The sequence below is a fragment of the Terrapene carolina genome, unplaced genomic scaffold (assembly GCF_002925995.2).
Source record: "Terrapene carolina triunguis isolate 2854851 unplaced genomic scaffold, T_m_triunguis-2.0 Scaffold210, whole genome shotgun sequence".
In the NCBI taxonomy this organism is placed as follows: Eukaryota; Metazoa; Chordata; order Testudines; family Emydidae; genus Terrapene; species Terrapene triunguis.
The window spans coordinates 50,303,611-50,329,860 of NW_020664561.1; the positions used below are offsets into that span (position 1 = coordinate 50,303,611).

Below are 26,250 nucleotides of genomic sequence, written 5' to 3' on the forward strand. Positions count from 1 at the left end.
AAAAACTCCAGTGTTTTGGTTATTGGATAGCGGGGTTCATTGACATTATAAAAGCTCCCAATATTCATAAAGGACTAATGGTCACAAATGCTGCAACTTTTAAATGAAACAAACAGTTAATTGTTCATCTAAACAAGCATCTCAAACAACCAAGCAAAGGATTTGCCTGTTTCTGAAAAGAATATTTACAAGATTTAAAAGGACATTATTTAGTACATTTGAGAATTTTAAATATGTTTGTATTTGTCATTCTTTCTATTTTAGGCTCTTTTAACTTCAAAATGTAAATGCCTCTCTCTGTTGATGCATTTTTTTTCTTGTTCAAATGGTTGCCATTCTGTTCAATTCCTGATCTCCCTGCACAACCACAATCCATGTTTTAAAATCTCTCTGAAGTGAGAAGACGGAGCAGAACAACGCTTCAACACTGCCTCAGGGGGCACATGGACATTTCCCTGCCAAACTGGGGTCATAGATTGTTGTTGGGCTAACAAATGAGCACAGATTTTTTTCAATGGTGACGTGAATAATTTTGAAACTACGTGGTTTAGCACAGGAGGACATTTAGAAATAATAATGATCAACTTTGTTAATTATTTGGTCCCACATATCCTCGGCAATGTCTTGTTCAAGCCAATTAAATAAGTAACTGAGGCACCACTATCTAAAGAGCAGAATGTGCTTTAGTCAACATAAGTCGTTGGGCTCAACATTGGGATGACTGGGTTAAATTCTACGGCTTGTGTTATACAGAACACACTACATGATCTAATGGTTCCTTTTAGCCTTAAAATCTATGAATGAGAACAAGGGATGTGCCAATGAGTTCTCACAAAGTAAGAAATATTCCAGTCTTCAAAGGAGCCAACTCCTTTTTAAATATTTGTATTGATTTAGATAAATACTGCCCTGCCTTCCCAATCCCCTCCTCCCAGGACTTCCAACAGGCCCTTAAGATTATATCCTGATAAACTGTGGGTTTCCACAGGTCTGACAGTCCACACTGGGTTGGCTGCTGTCTACAGATCTTTCCCAAAGCATTCTGGGGTGGATCCTGACTCTGGAAGTCCCTAGACTGTGCAAAATGTAAAGAGACTAGCCACTAAACAGAGACTGCCAAAACTTTGCTGACTTGGCAGGATATTGACCAATTTTGGAGGGACTCATTGAGGACCAAGGAGAAGGATGTTGTGAAGGATGAGAGAAGAATAGTAGATGGGGGAATCTGAATTGCACCTTCCCAGTCAGGGGGATCAGATAGATTCCCGATTGCTTCTGGAAGTAGGAACACAAAAAGAGAAGGCTAAGGCTGCATTTGAATGTAAGGCAAAGTGAAGCAGGAAAGAGAACACCTAGAATGGTCACGTAAATCTATAAAAGCTTCAAAGACATTCAGGTATTTGGGGTTTATCAGAATCAAACTTCTGAACCTTTGGATATTTACCTATTCCACTGAAAAAAACCTGTCATTATAATTGAAAAGGCAGATGACCCTTGAGCATATTAAATGCAGCAAGAGGATGCCACGCCCTTAATAAAAATATCCAAATCAATGAAAAAACATCTGGACCAAACTCATCCCTGGTGTAACTCCATTGATGAAACCAAAGTCACACCAGGAATGAACTTGGCCCATTCAATTTAAAACTACAAACTGAAACAAATAAAATATACCCCAATGTAAAGTACCTGTGATTTCTCCACGGAGGCTGTGTGTTTGTCACACATTGGACTAATTTCCATTCCTCTCTCTCGTTCTTTGTCTCCCTGCTGGAAAAATTCCTCCATGATTCTGTCTGTCCACTGCCGATATAATTCCAGGGATTTTGTGGGATTACTCAAATCTGCACAATGTACCATATTTCGGAGAACCTGAAATTACATTAATAAGAAAACTCATAAAATCAAGTGGAATAAAAGAAGATTTCAGAGCATACCTGTTTGTTTAATCAAGAACACTTTAATCACAAAAGTCTTTGATTATGCAACATCCTATGAAAAAGTAACTTCTCAAAAATTTCTTCCAAATTACACTAGAGATTAGTTGTCAGGGTCTTTTGTGGAAGCACAAAGGGCACTGTGTGCCAAATCAGCTAACTCTATGGCTATACAGGGTGCAGTTGCAGTACGCCATCATGTAGGTCTGTTCTTGAATGCAGGTGCTTCCCACCATTCATAATTTCTTCTCTAAACTGAGCCTTTTATAGCTAAATAGCCCTGCTCTATTAACTGAATAACATCCCTTATACACAAACAAAATGGATTTGATTAATTGTGGACAAAGGGATTTACAGAGAAATGGAGTGTTCTATATTTTACAGCAACTTCTGTCTCCAGATTAACAGCTTTTAAAAAAATGAATTGTGATCTTTATGTTAAACCAGTGATAAGGTGAGAGGTTTTTTGGTGAGTTTGTTATTAAATGTCTGCCACCAAAGTCAAGGGAGGAATGGGGTGCTTTCCCTTTCTCTGAGAGAGTAAGCCCCTCTTCTCAATACTCTGAGACTCAGTGCTGTGGGTTTTTCTATGCACTGGGATATTCTGGAGCAGATCTCTCAGATACATAATAGAACAACTTCAACAAGAGAGAGAATGAGAGAACATTGCAGTGCCTAAATCCATCCTAGGGCTTTCCTGTACCTCTTTGCTTCTCTCCATGGTATTGAACAGTAGCAATATGGGTCCTACAAGCTTTGAATGATTCCTAAAAAAGTTAGCACTGAACTTTGCAACAAATGCCAAGACTATTACCCAGAGTAAAACTATGCAGCATGGTTTCTTCAACGAGGAATAAACTGTGCAAAATGACAAAAATCTAAGGAAAATTGCAATCACATACCTGTATACGATCTGTATAGTTATCCAAAAGGAGAACTCCTGAACTTGTCACTTTCTTAGTTTCCACCATAGTCTTTAGATCTGCCAAAAGGCTCATATGTTTGGACATATCTGTTGCCAACACCTTTATAAAAGAAGAAAACCTTGTGAAGTAAATGCAGAAGTGCAAAAAGGCGATTTTTCTCTTTAAGAACAGCAGTAGGGATAGCCAGAGTACAGTAAAGGTAGAATTCTTACCATGTCTATCACCATTTTCCTGAGAGTCTGACGCTGTTTCTTCGAAAGGTTCTGGAAGATATCACAGTGTTCTTCTTGCAGCAGTTTGAAACCCACAGCAAGATGGTGGTTTTCCAAGACAGATTCATCATTGTACATCAGAGCTAGTTCAGAATCTAGTAAAGAAGTGTGAAAGAAATCAGTAAGCATAATGCAGGATTTCAAACAGGAAATCCTTCTGTTGTGCATTGAGGTCTTTAGAATCATTTAAATAAATTATTAAAAACTACGCATGCTGTGTTCTACTGGTTCTCTTTTTGTTTCATCAGAGCCAAATAGCGTGTGGTATTCTAATATTAACACTCGTATACAAGTACTGTAATATACTCATTATTATTCAGTTTAATTGGTAACTAGCTTGAGATGAGAGAAAAAAATGATCTTTTTGTCACTAACAATAGAAAGCATAAAACATGCAAAGAAACTTTCCAAAATGGAGCCATACAGTTGTCTTGGAACTAATACATGTATTTAGCATGTTCCAAAGTAGACTATGAACTACAAACACTAATCTTTGGCTTTATCATCATCCATAACAACAATAAAAATATAAAATAAAATATTATGGATTATTTAGTTGTCTCATATTAGTTATAAAAGAACTGCCCAAGTTCACACTAATGACTGGAAGACTCACTGTGAATTAGTACTAGGAAAATAAACATGATTTATGTCACAAAGAGACCACATCACAAAGTTCACTTGTTTTTTTATTTTGACAACAGTTTAATTATTGCCCAGTTTCATGGTGCGCTAGTAGACTACTGCAGAATATTGCACGACAGTAACACAGTCTTAAGGAAGTAATTTGAGACCTTACTCTGCTATTAAATCTTTGTTGAACAAGGGAGAGAGTGTATTAGATTTGCAGATTAGTGTGGTACTACTGTATTTAAAACCAGACTTACTTGTATTAATAAGAAATTGGTTGGAGACACCAGGGTGATCCACATCATGAATTGCAGCTGCAAAAATAGCTGCAAGGATTTCCAAATCTGTGAAGACAGCCTAGGAAAAAATGAACAATATGAGCATGTGACCACAGCCTTTAAACTATAAGCTCTGAATGGTTTGCATGGAAAATTGTTAAAACTAATTGTCCTTGTTTTTAAGATTTAGCCTCCCATGAGCAAAATGTTTCTAGTCAGAAGAAAGCCCTTCAAACAGTACATGCACTTGTTACTGAAAATTATTTAAGGTATCTTTGCCCTAAGTAAACTAAGCCCTCAGAAAAAGCAGTACAGTATACTACTTTTGCAATATGAATGGATGCTGAAGCAGAATGCATCAGTTTAAGTGTTCTGCTATGTATTTTAATGATCTTAAAGTGAAGTCTTGAGTCTGTGAACAAAACTCCAATAGGTTTCAGATTTTGAGGAGTTGAGAGTGGACAGAATTTCATCTACAAACCAGAAGTAAGGACAAGACATGGAATTGACGCTCTGAACCTTGTATGGCGCTGGAATGCACAACCACCAGCCCACCGGTTAGCTCAAGATTACACACTTCAGTCATTCATGCCCTCTGTTGCCTTCCAGCAGTTAGGTTTCAGGGCCACCAATACTGCATATAGCTTCAATTAATTCACACAGAGGATCTATATATTGAAATATCCATTCAGATATCCTGTTTATTGCTTTAGAATCAGGGCCGACGAGAGGGGGAGGGGGGGAGCCGGTACAAATTACCGGGGCCTGGGGCCCAGGGCCCAGCTTCCCCCCCATCTCGTTGGCCCTGTTTAGCCGGTCCGCCCTTGCTGGGGGACCCGAAAAAATTCCGGGCCCGGCTTCCCCGCCCTCTCGTCGGCCCTGTTTAGATGGTCCGCCCTTGCTGGGGGGCCCGAAAATTTTTTTTCACTGGGGCCCGAACCCGCTCTCGGCGGCCCTGTTTAGAATTATCCAGTCAAATTTCTTCAATGCCCCAATAGAGATCACTTTGTTAAAAACAGAACAACTTACATCTAATGCAGGCGTAGAAAGAAGAACGTGTGTCGACTGGGCCACATCAGCAGCATGTAGGCTGTTATGGTAGGCTACGTCGGAATGGTAGTGGTCTTCCAAAGTCATCATGTAAGTTACAAAGGTGTCAGATGAGATTTTGAATGTTTTTAGTAGATCTCTCTCCTGTTTAATAAGTGTGAAAAGAATACATATTAAACATGCAACCAAAGGTGTCCTCATACACATATTTTAGGAGTTAACAAACCAGAAAACAATCAGAAAACATACAAGTGTTGTAAAAGAATAGCAAATGCATGTGGAATCTCTAACCTGAAATATGGCATACATAATACAGGTGAGGGGTCTGCTGTGTGAATATCTTGCAACATTAAATATGTTAAGACCCCATTTATTTAGATCCTCCAACTCCTATAGAAAAACAAAAACAATAAAAGAGAATAGTTACAATACTTTAAAAATGCATGTGGGAGCATGTACCACACACTATCATACCTATCAGTTTAATCAACTCCTCAGTATTTTCTGAAAGTTTAATAAGATGATAATTAATATTAAGTGGTGATTATCAAAGTACACGAAATGTAAATTAACACTGAAGAGTCTATGTCAAACCACTATTAAGTGGAGAACACATTGCATTGAGTCATAAGGGAATTATTTTCGGTGCTGTCTCATGTAGCTGCAGGAAACTCTAGCAAGAAGACAAAGGCAAAGTGTCCAATGGAAGACATGGCTGAGCTGTGTTCACCAATGCCTAAGACTTTACAGTTCAGAACTACTTAGTCACACCCTCCTCCTTCTGATCTTTTAAACTATTCTGATTAAATTTCAAAGCCTGTACACACCTAAAAATATGCTCTAGGGGCCTGATTCAACTCCCATTGAAAACGTTAATTAAGACTTACAATACTCTTGTCAGGTAGGTAATATTTATTCCCATTTTACAAAAGAGGCTGTCAGGTTAGGATAAGTGACTTGGTCTACTAGTTCAAACAGACGAGAACAGAACCCATGAGACCTGGCTCCCATTTTAATGCTAAAGCTAGTAGACAGCATCATCTTTTCTCTCTTTCCAGCTTCAATGAAGATTTAGAATGATATAACTTCAAGGATGTTTTTGTACAAGAATCATGCACACCTTGGCCAGATGGTCTTCCTTTTCTGTTTTCACACCAAACCGCGAAATGCTGGTATTGTTTAAGCTTGAACTATGCATTAATTTTTTCACTCCACTGATCTGTGTCATGAGCTGCTGTTTTTTCTTCTTCTCTCTGTCTTTCTGTGTGGGAGAGGGAATCTCCACATCATTTTGTTTGTCTGCGAAAGAAAAACGGTGAAATGATTCAACTACACGGAATCAGGACACAGCAAACTCTCACTTTAAAATCAACCATTTGGAGACGCTCCATTAAGTTTTAATTTTATACACATGATAATTTTAGAACCTTGCAACCTACTTTAAACAATCACTCCTGAATATTTAAAGTATTTTAATAAACCATTAAAAATCACATTGAATTTAAAATACTACATTCAAGCAAACAATGATTATTGTAAATTAAGACGTTATTACTCATTACCAGTGTCTTTAACATAGTAATCATTAATCATGAAAGGCTCATACCCTCAGGTCTAAATCCACTAGTAACACAAATGCTGGTCTAAGATCTTATGCTGGTGTAAAGGATGTTAGTGATCTTAGGAAGAGGAGGTCAAATTCACTGTTGGTGTAACTATACTAGTATCAGGGTAGTTATATCAGAAGAGAATTTGGCCCCTGATGAGTATAGCAGGCTGTCAGAAACAGCTGACTCTTTCCTCTTGTGAGTGGAGCTGCCACTGAATGTGAAAGAAGGATGTGTGTCCAGGGTAGTTGAAATCTAGGCTGATTTCCACCTCACACAGATTCACCCCGGAGGCCTGGTGTATTTTAAAGATGGCCCCTCCTGATCTAAACCTAGTGCAGGACAGCAACATAACTATTGTCTGCCCTCCACTGTAATGGATCTTCCCTTTGGGCTTTGCTGGGGCATGATACACCATGCAGTTATCCTTTATGCCTGCTAACACCAACTTTGCTTAATTTGTGCAATAGTCTATTAGTGTTTGTATAATATAATGTCCACCCTTTAGATTAATTCCAATCATTAAAAGTGAACAAAGTGTCCTACAGTACACTGAACTAATTTATGTCCTTAGATTTGTGTAGAGCTACACCTCTACCCCGATATAACGCGACCCGATATAACATGAATTCGGATATAACGTGGTAAAGCAGTGCTCCGGGGGGGCGGGGCTGCGCACTCTGGTGGATCAAAGCAAGTTCAATATAATGCGGTTTCACCTATAACGCAGTAAGATTTTTTGGCTCCCGAGGACAGCGTTATATCAGGGTAGAGGTGTATTATTGACTTCAACGGGCGTTAAGCACACGTAACTGGGGAGAGAATTTGGCCTGCTGTGCTTTGTTTTAATAAATAAATCTATTTACATAATTAGTTATCGCCTTTCATTTAATGGAACACAAATAATTTATTTATTGGATTAAAATGAAGAAAGAATGGCACACGACTTTTGTAGGGCGCAGTTTTCGTGCACTTGTGAAATAGATTATAATCCCCTTGCACTTTTGCAGATCTGATCATCTCTAAAGGAACTAGGGCATTAGCTGTGTTTTCCTTTGCTTAATTAAAGTTCTGTGTAATAAGAACTACTATTGTGTCTGCAACATTGCAATTAAGAAGAAAGACATTATTCACAATGACTGTCGATTTGGCATCAATGAGTGTTTCCCTTGCGAGTAGGCAATGGACCAACAGAAGTATTTCCTATATACAATCTCCTTAGCAATGTTGAGTGCTAAAGCAGGACAAAATGAAGATCCTAAACAAAAACCTTGTTACTTGATAAAATAACTAAACTCATTAATTATGTGAATTTTTTGAGAAAAATCCTTCCAACAGGTCGAGCTTGCTGATACAGAAGAGTGATGGAGATCAAGAAACAATAAAAATTAAAACCTGTACTTAACAGTAAAAGGTTTTAAGGTTAGTGATCTAGCTACATACAGTATACTCATGTTGCTAAGTGGCCACCACAAAATATTACTTCTTATGAAAATACTCTACTTGAGTTTAAGAATGTATATTTTTTACCTTGATTTAGAGTACTGGAGTACCTGCCATTCAACAGGCAGGTATTGTAAGTAGTTCATTGATTTTAAATATAAAAAAGGTGCAGACAGATATTCTGTACCTTCAACACCACATATTACGGTTTCTAAAGACTGTTATAATTCCCACTCCCACCGAGTTTTTATTGTTTTCTATCAGTCCTACTTGTGGTCCCCTTTAAACCATCCAGAACATATGATCACCTGAGAAAGTGACTGTCATCTCCTCTATGATTCTATGGTCAGCCACCAAAGGTTTAACAATTTGTTCTACAAAGTGTCTGTTCCATGTGTTCTTAAATGAGTCTATGAGTATATATTGATAGTAAAATTAGCTACTACTCAAAACCTGTAAAATATGCTGCAGGAGAAATCCAAGTATCTGAGATGAGAATCACTTCTCTAGAAAGCAAATACAAAATCAGGGTCTGGTCCTGCAGCTCTCTCACGTGAGTATTCCAACGGTGCAGGGTTGGGCCCTTAATGTTTATTGTATGAAAGCCTGTCATTAGCTGTTATCACTAGTCCTATAATTACCACTCACAAAAAAGAACCACTCTCATTTGGGATTGGATTCATACTGAAGTTGAAAATAAATTACTTTAAAAAATCACATTCTATAGTGTAGGTCTATATTTAGAACTTCTGCAGCATACAAAACGGCACAGAAACAGATGTTGCCGTTCCACAAGGCTATAATTCTCTGATGAGATGAGAAAGAAAGGGAGCAGCTTTGTCACTGCAGAGGATGACATATTGCGAAAAAACATTTTTTGGTTGTTGTAAATCCATCTAGATAGGGCCAAGATAGGGGTAAGAATACTCTTCCCCCCTACCCCCCAGTTTGGTCATTGATATGGATACAAAACCTGCTGCCCTTACTCTGGCAGAATGCCCATTGATTAAATAAGGGCTTCAGGATTGGGCCATTAGTAGCAAATTTGACCCAAAGAAAGACACAGTGAGTGGGGCATCTCTACACTCCGCGGAGGACTTACTCCACAGCACTTAGTGAAGTTGCACCTATTTGAGCCAATAGTGAATTTGGCCCTCTGACTAATCAAGGCTATGATATATCATGCACCTTATTCATACCATGAGCTGTTCATAGCTGTATGTATGTGTTCCTTTGCGCATTCTGAGCATTACAAAACCATTCCCCTGTTTAATTTAGGGAAGTGAAGAAGCAGTGTTTTCTTTTTTTGAGAGACACAAACAAGCAACCCCCATCCTAGAAGTACTGTTCATCTAGAAATCTAAGGACACACCTAGGTCCCTTTTTTTGGGCAGACATTAACAAGCAATCCCCATCCTAGAAGTACGGTTCATCTAGAAATCTAAAGACACACCTAATTTATGAATTTAAAAATTAAAAAGCTTTATTTATTTATTTTTAAAATGAACAATCAAGTTATAATTCGTCCCAGTACGGAGGGCATGCACATGGCCCTCTGCACCACATACGCCACTGACGCAGGGCTTAAGTGGTTTGGTGGCCCCTACATTCCCTTGTGGACGGGAGTGAATATCACCATTATAGAATAAGTAGCAAGACATCTTCTGGAGTTGTGTTCCATGGGAATATCTGTGTTCTCTCCTAGTGACAAACAGTAAGCAGTAAGATCCTCACTTGCAAAAAATCCATCAGGAAGAATCTGTAAATACCACTGATGAAAATGAGCCCACTATAATGCAGCACGTTCCACGCTCTCCAGCTTCAGAAGCAGATTGTTGGATTTCAGCTAGCTAGTCCTGCTTTACTTTTGGCACTATTTAATATTCTGGGTGTCCTGATGAGGCTTCTTGATAAAACAGAGCCAACAGATTTCCATAAGGTAGCTACAAACAATTATACTGATTATTAATAATGATGTGCTATGTCCAAAATAATGCCGTATCTTAATCCAAGTGTAAGCATTTAACTGACATAGGGAATTGTTTTACAATATCTGGCCAGGAATATTTGTATGTGTCAGATCATTTCTTCTCTTTGGGTGAAATTCACCCCAATACAGAGGTTCCATATAAGGTCTAATGCACCACTTAGTGTTAAGGGCTTAAGTGGGACTTAAGTGTTGCATCGGTATTTTGCTGAACTTCTGCTCTTTAAGAATACTTACAAATTCTAAAACTGAATGTGAAGCATTTACAGCAAATTACTTGTTGTGTAACAAATATAATGCAAATCACATAGCGCCCAACCCTTTAAACACCTTATTCATGTCCATAACCCCAACAGTTCCAACAGAACTACAAATGTGAGTAAGGTTATTCTTGGGTGTAAACGTTTTCAGGCTCAGTCCCAGAATTAGCAGTGGTAAATTCATAAATACATACAAAGTGGCATAGAAAATGACTAGGACAAGGCTGTTTACTGTCTGAGAGGGCAATCATGCAATTATATGACAAAAGACGTGCAAAGAAGGGAAGTATTCAGCAGTATGTGTGTGACCTTGTCCTTTACATAAGGTCAAAAGAAAATCATGCATAATGCTGCTAACAGTCGGTTCATGAAATCTTTTTGAAAACAGAAACATTTTGTTAGATTTAGAGGAAATTATTTATTTTGAGGAAATACTTATCCAAACATTGTTCTATTTCCCCCCATTATATATTTGAAATCTAGGCCACTTACCCCAAAAGAAAACATTTCAGCAATGTTTTGTACAGGGTAACTATTTTAAAGAATGGACACAAGTACAGGCTAGTGGCTAATTTATTTTCCATAAAATCCTATTCCTGTGGGATATGAAAGCTTGGTGTGAAATGTCTTACCCAGGAAAGTGTTTGAAATGTATTCAGACACTTGGTTCCCGGATCGGCTCATCTCTGAGAGGTGTGTCAGCTCCCGGTTTAGCATTCTCTTGAACTGTTGAAATAAAATAAATAAATAAATAAAAAGCTCACATCATTCTGAATGCCGTTCTACATTAATTTAACTGTAACTTTATTACATGCAAATCCATAAACAAGATATTGAAAAATAAACTGTGTAGATGTTTAGAACACAGTCAACACCATATGGTTGAATTTAGATAATATTCAGCATTGTCGGAATTGGCAGTTTCCTACTGTCATATTAAACTGACAATAATGAATTTCTAACAGAATGTGCACATCAGGTTTTGCTGATGAAGGAGAAGACTATGTTTTACGCAATTTCTCTCAAAAATTGAAGTCCTCTACTGGTTTTCAATTCCACATTTTAAATATATATTTGCTCTGTTTTGCTATATATTTGCAAAATAAAGGCAATTGCATACATTAGGAATGCATGACAGAGGAAAAATATATTGTAAATCTAAAAAAAGAAAACCTGTATGCTTGGATATAGTACATTACAATGCAGGATTATAAACATGTTTTCATCCTAATATGCACAAAATGATATTCCTAATTTTCAAGTTAAACTATCTTTATAGCAATATTATTCTGTCCGCTGAAGTGAATTATCAAAAGGAAAAAAAAAAAAACATTACATGTATGTATGTTGCATTTACAGTATGTACAGAGATGTTATCTCTTACTATACAGTATATATAAATAACTTAACTAGCATATGCTTTATGTATTTTATATCCTAGATTTGTAATATATAACACAGTCATTTATAAATTGTCTTCTTAACCCACCTTGATGTAACCCCAAGATACAGATAACAAATAGTTTGCTTCAGGCATTTTGGAAACCTCCACAACAGAATCAACAAATCCCTTATGAAGAATTCACAGGTCAGGTAGAGGAATTCCACAAGAACAAGAATGTCCCAGTTTTCCAGTCAATAAAAAGCTTAATATTCATAAAAGCCAAAAGATTTGAAAAAACATGGTTTTTGCTAATCCAAGCCAAAGCCAAGCTTTGCATTCGATCTTTGCAGAAGAGCTGTATGTGGGTTTATTTGCTGGCAGAACAGAATAATGAAATCAGGGATTGCACGAAGAAGCAAGAACTAATCCAAATGCATTCAGCTAGATGGCTTGAAGCACTTATGAATTATGAATAGTCCTGGCTGCTTAGCTGGCTGAAGGGGGTTCCCACTCCAGATTAGTCTGGCTCAGCTGCGCTATGCGGGGAAGAAATGATGGTTGTTTTTTGAGGGGTTTGCCAGCTATAGCAATACAGCCATGTTTTTCAAAAGGAAGATTAAAATGGAGGAAGCCCTGTGCATATTTAAATAAGTCAAAAGTAGGCAGCAACCTCCTCATCTCAATCTCTGCATATGTTTTAAAACCCTCATCATTTCAGAGACAGATGATTTTCAGTGCAAATGTTCACAGAGATTTTTTAAAACAGGATTGCTAACTCCTTCCATAGTAACCCAGATTTTGATTTACATTTCAGATCTCTAGCAAGATAAAGGGAACAGGGAATGTTTTCAGATGATAAATTATCATATCTATGCATTTTACCTCTGTTACAACCATAGACCTTAACCCTATAATATGTGTCTACAAAGCACAATTTAAAATTTCAATCAATTGCTTTGAATTGCTACATGAATGCATTCACAATCTCATTTTATAGATTTCATCAGAATTTTCATTGACATTTAAGGTTGCAATGCAATTAATTTATTAGAAAACAATCTGTTCTGTCAGTGAGAAATCATAGGAAAACCACTATTTACTGTGTATGTGATGTAGATCAGAGTGAGAAATCACTAGTGACTATAAATATTCATACTGCTTTAGGATTTTATTGCTGTCTATTATCTGTATGATGTCACACATCATCCAGACAGGATTCCTAAAATACAAGTGAAATTTTAGGTTTGAAATGATTTCTGTTCTCTGACTGCTATGAATAAGTGTTATCAGTGCTGACTGGGATGATGTCATATGACTTTCTCTATGCAGGGCCGGCTCCAGGCACCAGCCCACCAAGCTGGTGCTTGGGGCGGCACCTGGAGGGGGGCGGCGTGGCGCTCCGGCCCGAGAGCGGGGCCACGACTGGGCTCGCTGTCCTCCCCCCGGCGCTGCCTCTGGCCACCGGGGAGAGCGGAGCCCCGGCCGGGCTCGCCGCCCTCCCCTGCGGAGGGGGGGGGGGAGGCGGCGGGAGGCTTTTTTGCCTGGGGCAGCAAAAAAGCCAGAGCCGGCCCTGTCTCTATGTGTGTTAGGGGACATACATAGAGGGGAAGCCTACTGCTGTCATGTAACCCTCTGCCCCCACCAATATACAGGTGCTCAAGTACAGCGAGGAAAAAGAATATCACAGTAACACGGCAACAGTACCACATGATAATCTCCTTTACTGTGAGGCTTCCCTTCCGATTGTAATCAAGCATCAATAATAGCCTTGCTGCAAGAATTGTAGCACTGTTTGAGAATTCTAACACTGCTTTAAGGAAAACGAAAGCTAGTTTCTAAAAGCTTTTAAAACACTGGCTTTAAAAAGAGAACCATGATCAATTATTCTATTTTGTGTGACATTTACAAGCCCAAAGAATCACAATAACTGATTTTCCAGGTAACTGTTCTCAAACATCCACGTCTTCACTGCTAGACTGTGTTTTTGGTGAACACTACATTAAATAAGAATTTCCAACTGCTTGCAATGGCTATATTTAAGTCCCTGATGGATTTAGTGAAATATAAAGTGTTGTTCATTCATCACACGGAAATATACTTAAATAAACTGAATTATTTTGTCATAATATGCCTATTTTCAGGGTACTACTCAGCAGAACTATCAAGTAGCACATACAGGGAGGTCTTGCAATAGGTTTTGGTGCCCTGCTGGCCTATCCCACTGAAACTTGGTAATAAAAAAACAGAACATTTTTGTATGCAGTGTTGTTCTAGCCATGTCAGTCCTAAGATATTAGAGAGGCAAGGTGGGTGAGGTAATATCTTTTACTGGAACAACTTCTATTGGTGAAAGAGACAACCTTGTGAGCTTACACACAGCTCTGACCTGAAGAAGAGCTCTGAGGAAAGCTTCTCTCGCTCACCAACAGAAGTTGGTCCAGTAAAAAACATTTTTTGAGCAGTTATGCAAAGGCCTCTTGTGGAAAGTCCACAGAGTGGAGACTCCATTTTAATCAGGGCAGTCTACCCAATGCTGTCCAACCAGGAGCCACAAGAGGCCTCTAGGTCACAGAAGCCCCACCCAGGCTGAAATGCCAGTCTTATGGACTGAGGTATGGAAGGGAGAATTTCGGACTGCTGACAGAGCTCACTGGGGTAGTTGTGGAATCAGGATGTCTCCCGTGTTTATCGCAACTCTGCCTGGCACACATCACAGGCTCCCCTCTTTCGCTTTTAATACAGGAAACTTCCACCTATTATTCCACTAACTCCCTGTACTTCCTGCACACACACATACAAAGTCTGCACACCAAAGCTTGGGCTTTGCACCCACCCATAGGTCAGAACCTGCTCACAAAGCTTCTCTTCATCCCTTGCACACAATCATTTGGAACAGGGGTTATTTAACACTTGAGCAAATGAAAGTGTGAAATCTGTTTTTAATATTTTTCAGTTACTCAAGTCCAAAAGCTGAGTAACTGGTGCCACTTCCCTTTTACCAAGTAATACCAGCATGGCAGAAGTTTAGGCATTATTCGATTGGACTCCTTACCCTCACCATCTGTGATGCTTTATCTCTAGACAATCTGTCCACTTGTACCAATGTGTTCTCCAGACAGTAATGGGTTAGTTCATAAAATGTTCAACCACTTTAACTACTGAAGGTCAGATGAGTCCTCTATAACTGGTTTAGACAGACAACCATTCGTGCAAATGTCCAAATCCTATTCCCTGTGGCGAATGAACAGCACCAAGGAACCCACTAATCAGAGTATAGCAAGAATCATCCATAACTGTGTGGGCTAGAAGTGAAAGTAAAAGCACTGAAGATAGATCAGCTAACTGGCTACCACCCACAGCCAGCTTATGGAGAGAAACAGATCAACACCCGCAGAGCACAGTGTCTGAAAATGCCTGTTAGCAAGAAACATGTATTTTTCACTTTAAAAGTGACTGGAGGCAGGGATATTGTCACATGGCTTTAGGCAACTTTATGTGGTGTGTCAGTGTCACCGGTCTTTGGCACATGATCGGTTCACTCAGGAATATGTCATAAGATCCCGGCAAGGGGGAGGTGTGAATGATGCTTGATGTGAAGGTCAGGAATCCCAGAGCTGTGGGCATGCTGGGGAATTACTTTCAATTACTAAATCTCTTTAAGATTCATGTCAGCTGAGAGAGGTTAAAAGTCTCTTGATCCAAAATCAAGGAACTACCAAGCCAAAACTTGGGTTTTTTTATAATTATAAACAAAAAAGTAAGGAATTAATGCACACTCGCCTATCTGTGTAATCAGAATGAAAAGTAAAGCTCTCATAAAAGAGGAGATGAGTTCTAGCTCAGTGCTTGAAAACTACACATTGGCCATAATCCAGCAAAACATTTCAGCACATGCTTAACTTTAAGCATGGAAGTAGTCCCATAGACTTCAAGCGTCAAGTTAAGCATTTTTTGAAGGATTTTACTGGATCAGGGCCTTTATCTATACAAAAGAACCACCACAATCAGGTGATTGTAAAAATCATTTTCAAACAAAGTTGTGTCCACAGGATTTTATAGTATTTTGTACATATACAGAATCGTGCATTTCAGCTGAGGAGCTTAAAGCACTATGCAAACATTAAAAAATGTTACCTGGCAGCACTGCTACCATAATGTAGAAAAGTACCAGGTATTATTATCCCCATTTTACAGATGGGAACTGAGGCACAAAATAATGAAATGACTTGCCCAAGATCACACAGGATGTCTATAGTAGAGAAGGGATAAAACCCAGATCTTTTGACTCTCATCTCTGAACTTTAACAAAACCATGCCTTTCCTCTGTTCACTCAGCTTTAAGTAAACAAATTCCACCCTCTTCTTCAGGCTTATCATCAGCAACCTTTACATGACTGGTGAGCGGTACTGTAACACTGCTAAAAACATTACCATGATCAACTCCAGCCATGACAATTATCATCCTCGTTACATAGAGGGGATTACTCATGCACTTTTAATGGTATCATTGCAATATACTGTCTGAACACGGCTGGAATATGAATTTATTCATAAATTTCCTCAATAATGTGACATAGTTAAAAATGTACAGCCCGGTGAGGCATGAGGAGGACATTCAATAACACTTAGAAGCAATTACTACTGTTCATTTTATGGGACTCTAGATTTTTCTTTGAGTTTCACTTGATAGCAAATGTTCCAGAGAGATTCTATCTATTCTATGGTATGCCATTTGTGTGCAGTACCAGTAGGGAGAATGAATGTTGCTCCCTCTGCACAGATCAATTAATGATGTTATGTTAAAATCTCTGCAGTGGCTTCTCAGCTAAACCAATATGACAGCAAAGGATAAAACCAACAAGTAATGAGAAAATGCCAATGGGTTTGTGTACTGCATGTTTTGTACAGCATATTACACATTTCAAAGAACTAGTGAATGAATTTAGAGTTAATGCTGCATCCCTGTAATCAATAATAATAATACTTTGCGTTTATACAGTACCTGTCATCTGATCATCTCAATATATTTTACAGAGAAAGGCATTATTATCCCCATTTTACAGATGGGAACTGAGCCACGGAGAGGTGAAGTGACTTGGTCACACAGGGAGTCAGTGGCAGAGTCGGGAATAAAACTTGGGTCTCCCTTTTCCATATCCCATGCCCTGATCAGCAGATAGTGCAATTCAAGTGTAGAGTTTAAAAAAGGAATATACATTATTTTAATAGAAGTAAAATAATGCAGAAAAGCCTACCAACCCCAAACAAACATAAAGAATGCCTGATCTTCTGAACAACAAACAGTATTCTGAAAACATCTGGGCAGTGGTGAGAAAAAGCAATCAGGTTGTGTGGAGTTTTCCTGTAATGACTAGAAAAGTAATTTCAACCAAATTAGCTCAGCCAGACACTGAATCATTCCTTGACTGATACTGGAACCACTTTTGAAGTATTCACTGGGGCATTACTGCATAGACTGAATCATAGAATACCAGGGTTGGAAGGGACCCCAGAAGGTCATCTAGTCCAACCCCCTGCTCAAAGCAGGACCAATCCCCAGACAGATTTTTGCCCCAGATCCCTAAATGGCCCCCTCAAGGATTGAACTCACAACCCTGGGTTTAGCAGGCCAACGCGCAAACCACTGAGCTATCCTTCCCCCCTTGGCGCCCCCTTTTCTTATCAGAGTCTCTCTCTTTTTTTTTTGGTTGGTAATTCCTTTCATTATAATTCATTTAATACTCTCAGATGTTATTTTCCCAGATAGTGAAACATCTTTAGTTTTACTTTATCTAAGTTGCAAATCTTTGCTTCATTCCTAGCCCTGTTAATGTTGACATATTGCTTCTATGATAGGTGTGTGGTTTCCTTTCCTCTAAGGACAAGTTGGAAACTGCCCTAGGGAAATCTTTATGCAAGTGTACCAGGCCAAAAGCCCAAGGGGTGCCGGCTCTGGAAAGGCTGTGTAAGGGAACTTCACTTCATCACCCCCACGAGGGGAGTAGCTACCAATGCTGGGAGTGCGGCTACCAGCGCTGGTGCACTGTCTACACTGCCACTTTACAGCACTGAAACGTACAGCGCTCGGGGGGGGGGGTGTTTTTTCACACCCTTGAGCGAGAAAGTTTCAGCGCTGTAAAGTGGCAGTGTAGACAAGGCTGTAGTGTTCCAGCTCACAGGTTGCAGTAATGACCCTGGTGCATGTGGGGGGGAGGCTGGGAAGGGGGAAAAGGTGCACCTCCCTAACATCTTCCTCCTGGTAAGTCAGCTTAACAAAATAATGCTCTGGCTTTCTACGGACGAAGCAAATTTCCTTCTCATGCCAGAAGGTTAAACAAAGATCTACCCCCAGATTCACACACCCCTTTTTTTGATTTTCCAACCCAGTGCTTCTTCTCAAGGTAACCCCGTTATTATTACTGCTCTTCAGACAACCGCATCATAGGTGTGCACGATGCATTACAGAGACAATAAAGACACAGGGCCAGATCCTCAGCTGGTGCAAATCAGCATAGCTCCTTTTTAGTCAATGAAGCTACACCAATTTGCTTCAAGCTACGATCTGGCCCAGTGGATGAAAAACTAAAAACATTTACAGACATTAAAGGCAAGTACAGGAGAAAAGAACTGCTACGATATTGTAATGCCTTTGCTTGGAATGTGTATACAGAAATGGGTGCTCCCCACCCTTTGTCTTTATGAAACAATTTAGTTGCATACCTCCGGTGTCTAAAAATGTTTATAAACTGCATTGCCCTCGTGACCCAGCCTTCTGACACAAATACCATCTTACATTCTTCACTTTGCCACTGTTTCTTAGAAGTCCTCAGAACAAAAGGTAGGAGAGAATTCTTACCTACAAGGATACCATTAGTGTTTGTATGGTTTCCCCTCGTTTCCTCTCCTCCCCCCACCACCCGGCCGATAAAGGCAACAGGGCCAAGTCATGATCAACTTAATCATGCTTCTAACCCAGGGGTCAGCAACCTTTCAGAAGTGGTGTGCCGAGTCTTCATTTATTCACTCTAATTTAAGGTTTCGTTTGCCAGTAATAAATTTTAATGTTTTTAGAAAGTCTCTTTCTATAAGTCTATAATATATAACTATACTATTGTTGTATGTAAAGTAAATAAGGTTTTTAAAATGTTTAAGAAGCTTCATTTAAAATTAAATTAAAATGCAGAGCCCCCCGGACTGGTGGCCAGAACCTGGGCAGTGTGAGAGCCACTGAAAATCAGCTTGCGTGCCATAGGTTGCCTACCCCTGGTCTAACCACATCTGGTCTCAAGGCACAATTCATTCCTGGTGTAATTCCATTCATTTCTGTTTTACCTGGGAAGAATTTGGCACTCGATATTTAAAATCTAGCAGGTTACACGGAAATTTACCAGTGTAATGGGAATTAAGGCCCAATTCTGAAAACATTTATACACACAAGGGAAATGACTCCTCAGATGTATAAGTATTTGCAGGATCAGGCCACAGGGGTACGTATCAGTGTGCACCTTGAACATTCAGTTACGGTGTTTGTGGCTGGCGTGTGCTATAGCAGATTTTTTAAGTTAGATAAACCAGTATTTGAAACCAGAACAGATATTAAGGAACACTTGGTCTCCTCTTCCAGAGCTGGGTATTTAAATCTCATAGGTGTCTAATCCTTAAGCAGCCAACATTCCCAGTGAAGCCAGTGTTTTTGCCTGAGTGAGAGCTGAATGAGGATTTCAGATATGGTCCCAACTGTCAACATGAAAGCAAAACTCCCAAGAGCAGCAGATGAGACAAAATGTGGGTTGGTCATTCTCACAATGGGCAGAAAAGCAGGTAACTGATATAAATCCTGCTAAAAAGCAACAGAGGGTCCTGTGGCACCTTTAAGGTGCCACAGGACCCTCTGTTGCTTTTTACAGATTCAGACTAACACGGCTACCCCTCTGATACATAAATCCTGCTAGTACATGATATTCCTTTCTTTTCTTTTTTTAAAGAGTTCTTGTATAAAAGGTAATTTCCTATTATTCTGGCTCCCCTCAAACCTATATGAACTTTGAAGCACTGTTCATTTTGGCCTATTTTGAGTCTGCCAAGCCAATACTCCTTGAAATAAGTTCTTTCTTCAGTATGAGGAATAACAAAATTTTATCTTCAGTTTTCCTCATATTTCATCATTTACAGAATGGATTTAATCAGAAAAGATTAGTTTGCAACTGTTCCTGTTACTTCACCATTTCAGTTTGTGTATTTTCTTTTCTTCAGCACTCTCACTAAGAGTGATGAGAAGCTGATTTTAAATATAAATGTAACAGTAAAATAATAAATCTTTTTCAATTCATTTGGTCAATCAGTTCAAAAGAAGAGAGCTTTTGATAGGTAATTTTGATTATTTTAGTAGTTAGAGTCAGTAAACATATTATATTCAGCTATCAGTCTTTTTTCTTTTCAGCGCTTTTGCAACTCTTTCTTTCCTACCCGCCCCAATCAAGTTATGATGTGCTACAAGCTACTTTTAACAAGATGCAAAACTTTGAGGATTTTTGTTTTCTCTTTTGTTTATTTTTTAACCAAAAACAAACATTGAGCCATGAAATTTTCCATTTTATGTCAAGAGAAAATTGCTTTATCCTTTGTACATTCAAGCAACTACTTAAAAAAGAATAATTTCATGGCAGACTTGTTTACACAATTTTATTATGACGATTTAAAAATACATAATAAATTCAAAGCACAACTCCTAAAGAAAAAGTTGCTATAAATCAGTTAAGTGACTCCTCCCTTAAAGTAATAACATCACTCTGATCTAGATAGACTAATATTAATGTTTTACTGGTAAAATTTGCTATTCCCTTTAAAGAATCAGAACCACGAGGTGTGTATGTATTTCTAGCTCATTTCCAGATAATTGAAAATGAAAATATGCAAACACATAATAAAAAAGCTGGAACACTGCAAGAATCAGAACCTGCCTTGAAGAAAGAAAGAAAGAAAGAAAGAAAAAGTTTCTAGATCATTTCCAGATAATTGAAAGCTGAAATATGCAAACGCATAATAACAGGGTTAGAACAAGATCCTACATAGTGAACGTACTGTGAATTATCACTGCTTAGAAGAGAGTCTGAATTTCCCTATTCACATGCGAGGCTTGGGGCTCATGTTACTCACCTCATGAGAACTGGGTGGGTCTAACGGAAAAAAAACCCCTATCAACTGATGTTGACGAAAAAGTAAGGTCATGGCAAAACCACCATTTTGACTTCCCTGAAAATAAATGTGTCATGTGTTTATAAGGTGCACATGCATGAGGCTTTGCTGGCACATTAAGAAAGTACATGCCATTCCTGCAGGGCTAAATCTGCTTAAAGGCTTCCTCCAGTTGAAGACAAGTCCTATAAAACATCTACTGCCTATGAATACAAATGGCAGATGCATTCTGTCAGTGCTTTCATAGCTGATTGGTATCATATAGGATTTTTGTTGGAATATTAGCATTTCTTTTGATTAGCATAAAAGCAAAAGCATTGATAAGGTTTATAATTTCATTCTGTGTATCATTAGCAGGAATACACTGAATATTTGTACAGATAAAACACAATGTTAATATAGCACAACAGGTTGTTTGATTATAAACTTCAGTTTTATTTGGGTGGATGTTTGGGTCAGTTTCTGTTTCATCTGAATCATTTTGCCCTTCCCTATCTGTAAAAACACTTGTTTCAGGATAATGAATAGAAACAACCACAGCTTGCTTCAGCATGTTAGCTTAGTGCGTTGTATTGGTTACCTGACTCACTAACTTACCACAGAAACCTTTGACGGATGTCTGACGCCAAAATTATTTATCTACCAAAATCTGCTAGGGCCTGATTTCTCAGCAAGACAAGAATCCAACAAAAATCCCTCATGATAGCTCAAATGAAGATTACTATCTATTGTGTTATCTATAGCATCCATCCATGGTAAGTGCTTCTTACCATGTAAAAGAAAACACAGAACACAACTGAGCACTTCTCAGTAGAATGTGTGTTTTAAAATTTGACATGGTCATATGTTCTAACCAAAAGCATATCCTGCACTCATTGAAGTTAATAGCAAAATTCATCCTGACTTTAGTGGCAACAAGATTAGGCCAAAAATTAATAGCACCTCTCCTAGGAAAACTGATTGTCCACAATTTGGGGGGAATTAATTATAGTTGTCTAACCTCACTCCAATGTGTTAAGTTTAGATTAAAATTGTAAATGGGAAAAGTCCATTTTTTTACTACAGACTAAACATGTTACTTTCCAAAGGCATTTTTAGAGAGTTCTACAGGTGTAAAGTGTTTTCTGAAATTAACTGGAAGCTTGGCTCAGAAAATGAAAAACAAAGATCAGGAAACAAAAGAAAGATCAGTACCAGTCTGAACTGAATGACAGGAAGCAACAGCAAAATATAATTAGATGACTAAAGCAAGCAGACTACAGGCATAAAATGTCTTAATTAAAGAAAGGCCTGATACAACTAACAATATCTATGGCCTTGAGAGAAACCAATGCTCCAGAAGGCGGAAGGTCTTATACCAAAATGTTTGATCAATCAGACCTATGCAAGCCACACTGACAAATCCACTTGTGCCAAAGGAAGCTGACCAATTTAGTAGGAAGAGCCCACGATAGAAACCACAAACCAAATAACCACCCCTGCTCTTCATTAGCTATTTATGAAGCTGCCCATTTGGAGAGGATGGTGCATGCTAGTGAATTCCCTGCCTCCCACACTGCACTACTCTCAAAACGCAGAACCTTTAATCCCTAAACCTGCAGCGGTGAAAATGGAATATAGTAGGGGTCTTAATGCTTGATTGCCAGAGTGTTCTCGGCCTCCCTCAGTCTCCAATTCACAGATGTATTCAGGCTTCATGGCTCTTTTCGTTGTCTCATTAAACAATGCATTTAGACAGGAAGGGGCTTAAAGCTTTTTTCCAAAGTCAATCCCAAGAGCCAGACTGGGGAGAACTGGCACTTATCTTTTAGAAATAACAGGAGTACTTGTGGCACCTTAGAGACTAACAAATTTATTATTTTTGAGGATACAGACTAACACGGCTGCTACTCTGAAACTTATCTTTTAGGTGATTTTGCCTCAGTTGGATCCTACATCTTTAGAAAGAAGACCAAGAGGCAAGTGTGTTTATCATTTAACAAAGGGAGGGTGAGAATGAGAAAGCTACTGTTGTGAAATGTATATACCTAGCATTTAAATTAAATTGAAATCTGTGATTCATATCCTGCAGTCTTTATTTAAGCAACTTCACAGGGCTTTCATAAAGTAGGAAAACTAGCTCTGGGAAATTAAAATAATTCTGAACCCTGAAATGGCTTTTCCTAGATGTGCATAATGAGAAAAACTCTGGCAACTCTTAAACAGCAAAAGTCTGTTTGCTTTATAAGATGAGGCATAAAGTGTAAATAAAGCCCAGTACGACATGGCTTTGTATCTCTTAAAATACTGTATGAAAAACAGTGGCAGCTGGTCCTCCCAAAATGAAAATGCACCTAATACAGCCATCTAAAAACATATGGAATGTACTAATGAATGTAAATACATTGTAATGAAAAATCATTCTAACACAGAGCTAGGCAAATAATTTGCGGAATATTTGTGTGTGCAGTATTTGCCCAGCTGTGCTACAACGGTTGTTTTTTTATTTTTTTAAACATACAGCCGAGGCCCTCCAGTCAGAGCAGTCTCTCTCTAAGGCATTCTATTTGAGCGTGCCTCCAAACTGCCCCGTTTTGCTTTTGATAACCCAACACCACTATGTTTCATGTGTGCCCTACTGAGAGCTAGCATGTGAGAAGGGAACCCAAAGGACAGAACATGTGTGAAGAGTTGGCATTGATTAGTGGTATGTTTGTGAATGTGATGAGAAATGAAACTCCTTCTAACACTGCTAAATTCCATATTTGGCACCACAATGAGCTCAAACAAAGAGTCCCAAAAAGTACACAATACCAAAAAGAGTATCAACATTACCACCAACTGGAGAGGAGGAATGTTGGTGAAAGATTCCTACTTGAAACAAAGAACAAATCCCTAAATACTATTAAATTTCCCGAACGTTTCTCTCTTTTTTAAAGTGTTCATTTTGCTTCTTTTCCCCCTCATTTTTCTGAGTATTATCACTGTCTTGCTGATTTTACACAGGCAAACTGAAATGGTAATTTTGATGAAGAGTTTAGAGGGGCCTGTCTCTCTCACCCATATTGGGCAAGTCAGGAGTACCTCCACTGAAGCCAATTGACTTACACCAGTATAATATTAGTGTGAGACCAGAATCAGGGCTTAGAATTTGGGCCCAAGTTGGACCAGGAACTGAACTTCTCCAAAGATCAAAGATCTCACCTTTTCTAAAGGCAAAAGAACTACCAATCACAAAATCAAAGATTTTGCTCTCAGAAATTACACAAATCCTTACTGATACTATTCCATGTCCAGTTACCTCACTTCATTCCCATTCAGGCAAGGCCTCTTGCCTTTTCAATTATTCACTTTTTAGCCCTGCCCTCAAATAATTATTCACCTTTTGAACCTGTCCTTGAGCAATTATACTTATGACACACCCTAAAACAGCACGACTGAAATGTCTGGAGAATGAAAAGTTCAAAATGGTCAAGCCACCACAAAAGGTCAAACCACCACAAAAGCCCGATTCTTTTTTAAGAGTTAGATGATGCCTAATGGGCACTGGCCTGTGTTGGAGACAGTGGGGAATCATACCAACAAAGGAGGTCTCCTGGGGATTGAGGATGTTATTTGGAAACTGGCTAGGCTCTAGTGCTGGCAAGGCCAAAGTATCAGATTGTCAAACTTACATACGGAGTATTAAATAAGTACAGTTGTTCCTTTAGACTGTTAACACTGTATTTGTGAGGCAGAATAATCAACTTTCATTATAATTATTCATTTCAGAGAACAAAGGAGCGAGGGAAGAGGATTTCAGGGTACGGACAGGGCCAGATTAATTCTCCTGTGAGCCCGGGGCTATTTGATTTTGTAGGGCCCCTGTATACAAGTCTTTGTCCTGGGAGGGAGTTTGGTGCAGGAGGGGGCTGGAGCAGGGGATTGGGGTGCAGGAGGGGGTAGGGAGTTTGGGTGCAGGAGGAGGATTCTGATCTGGGGCAGGGGGTTGGGGTGGAGGAAGGAGTGCGAGGTGCAGGCTCTGGGATGGAGTTTGGATGCAGGAGGGGATTCTGACCTGGGACAGGGGGTTGGGGTGGAGAAGAGGGTGCGAGGTGCAGGCTCCGGCCAGGAGGCGCTTACCACAGGCGGCTCCTAGCCGGCAGCACAGCAGGGCTCAGGCAGGCTCCTAGCAGGTCTCTGCGGCCCCAGGGTGGGAGAGGGACAGCGTGTTCCGTGCGCTGCCTGCACCCGCAAGTGCCATCCCTGTAGCTCCCATTGACTGGTTTCCGGCCAACGGGAGCTGTAAGGAGGTGCTGGAGGCAGGGGCAGCGCGTGGAGCCGACTCCGCCTCTGCTAGGGACCGCAGAGACGTGCCGGCAGCCAGCTGCTTCCAGGAGCAGGATGGGGCCACGGTGAGCGCCCCTTTTAGAGGCCTGGAGATCACTGCCTGTGATTTATTTTGCGGGGTCCCCCTTGAGCCGGGGCCCTGGGCTGCAGTCCCTAAAGCCCCTGGCTTAATCCGGCCCTCGGTATGGAGTGATGAAGTAGATTGTTAAAATTTACGACAGTCTATTTTCATAGTACATATATGATGATGATCTGAATTCTGTGACTAGTTCTTCTCTGCATAGTGTAAACAAGAGACAGGTCAGACCCAATCCCCAAATTTGAACATCCCTGAACTTTGAGAGGGTTTAGACCAGTGGTTCTCAACCAGGGGTACATGTAGCCCTGGATGTATGTTGGTCTTTCATCTAGATATTTGTCTAGTTTTACAACAGGCTACATAAAAAGCATTAGTGAAGTCAGTACAAACTAAAATTTCATACAGACTATGACTTGTTTATACTGCTCTATATATTATACACTGAAATGTAAATACAATTTATATTCCAATTAATTTATAATTATATGGTAAAAATGAGAAAGTAAGCAATTTTTCAGTAATAGTGTGCTGTGACACTTTTGTATTTTTGTGTGTGATTTTGTAAGCAAGTAGTTTTTAACTGAGGTGAAACTTGGGGTATGCAAGACAAATCAGACTCCTGCTAGGTGGGTAATGATTTTTACATACTGTGAAAAATTTTGATATTGAAATATTTTCCTATTCTGAATTGGGATGAAAAATCAAAGTCTTAAAAATGTTCACTAACCACACACACAGACACACACACACACAGGTTTGGGTCAATTGCAGTTTTGTTTACATAATTTTTGAAATATTTTGTTTTTGACCATTTTTTTTAACTCTAAGTAGCTTAATTTTTTAAATGAAAACTTGTTATGAACCAGAAAACCAGATTTTTTTTCTTTTAAAAAT

General features: G+C 39.2%; 1 protein-coding gene across 3 annotated transcripts in view; it reads right to left on the reverse strand.

The window, feature by feature from the left end:
- LOC113404959 (cAMP-specific 3',5'-cyclic phosphodiesterase 4B) overlaps positions 1-26,250 on the reverse strand; it is a 348,028-nt gene that overhangs the window by 2,233 nt on the left and 319,545 nt on the right. For all 3 annotated transcript variants that reach the window (XM_026655435.1, XM_026655436.1, XM_026655437.1), the window contains 8 exons: positions 11,023-11,116; positions 6,214-6,392; positions 5,385-5,483; positions 5,073-5,237; positions 4,023-4,122; positions 3,076-3,230; positions 2,840-2,962; positions 1,690-1,872 (listed from right to left, as the gene is read on the reverse strand). In XM_026655435.1, coding sequence (XP_026511220.1) covers positions 1,690-1,872; positions 2,840-2,962; positions 3,076-3,230; positions 4,023-4,122; positions 5,073-5,237; positions 5,385-5,483; positions 6,214-6,392; positions 11,023-11,116 — 1,098 coding nt within the window. The remainder of the gene's footprint in view (positions 1-1,689; positions 1,873-2,839; positions 2,963-3,075; positions 3,231-4,022; positions 4,123-5,072; positions 5,238-5,384; positions 5,484-6,213; positions 6,393-11,022; positions 11,117-26,250) is intronic.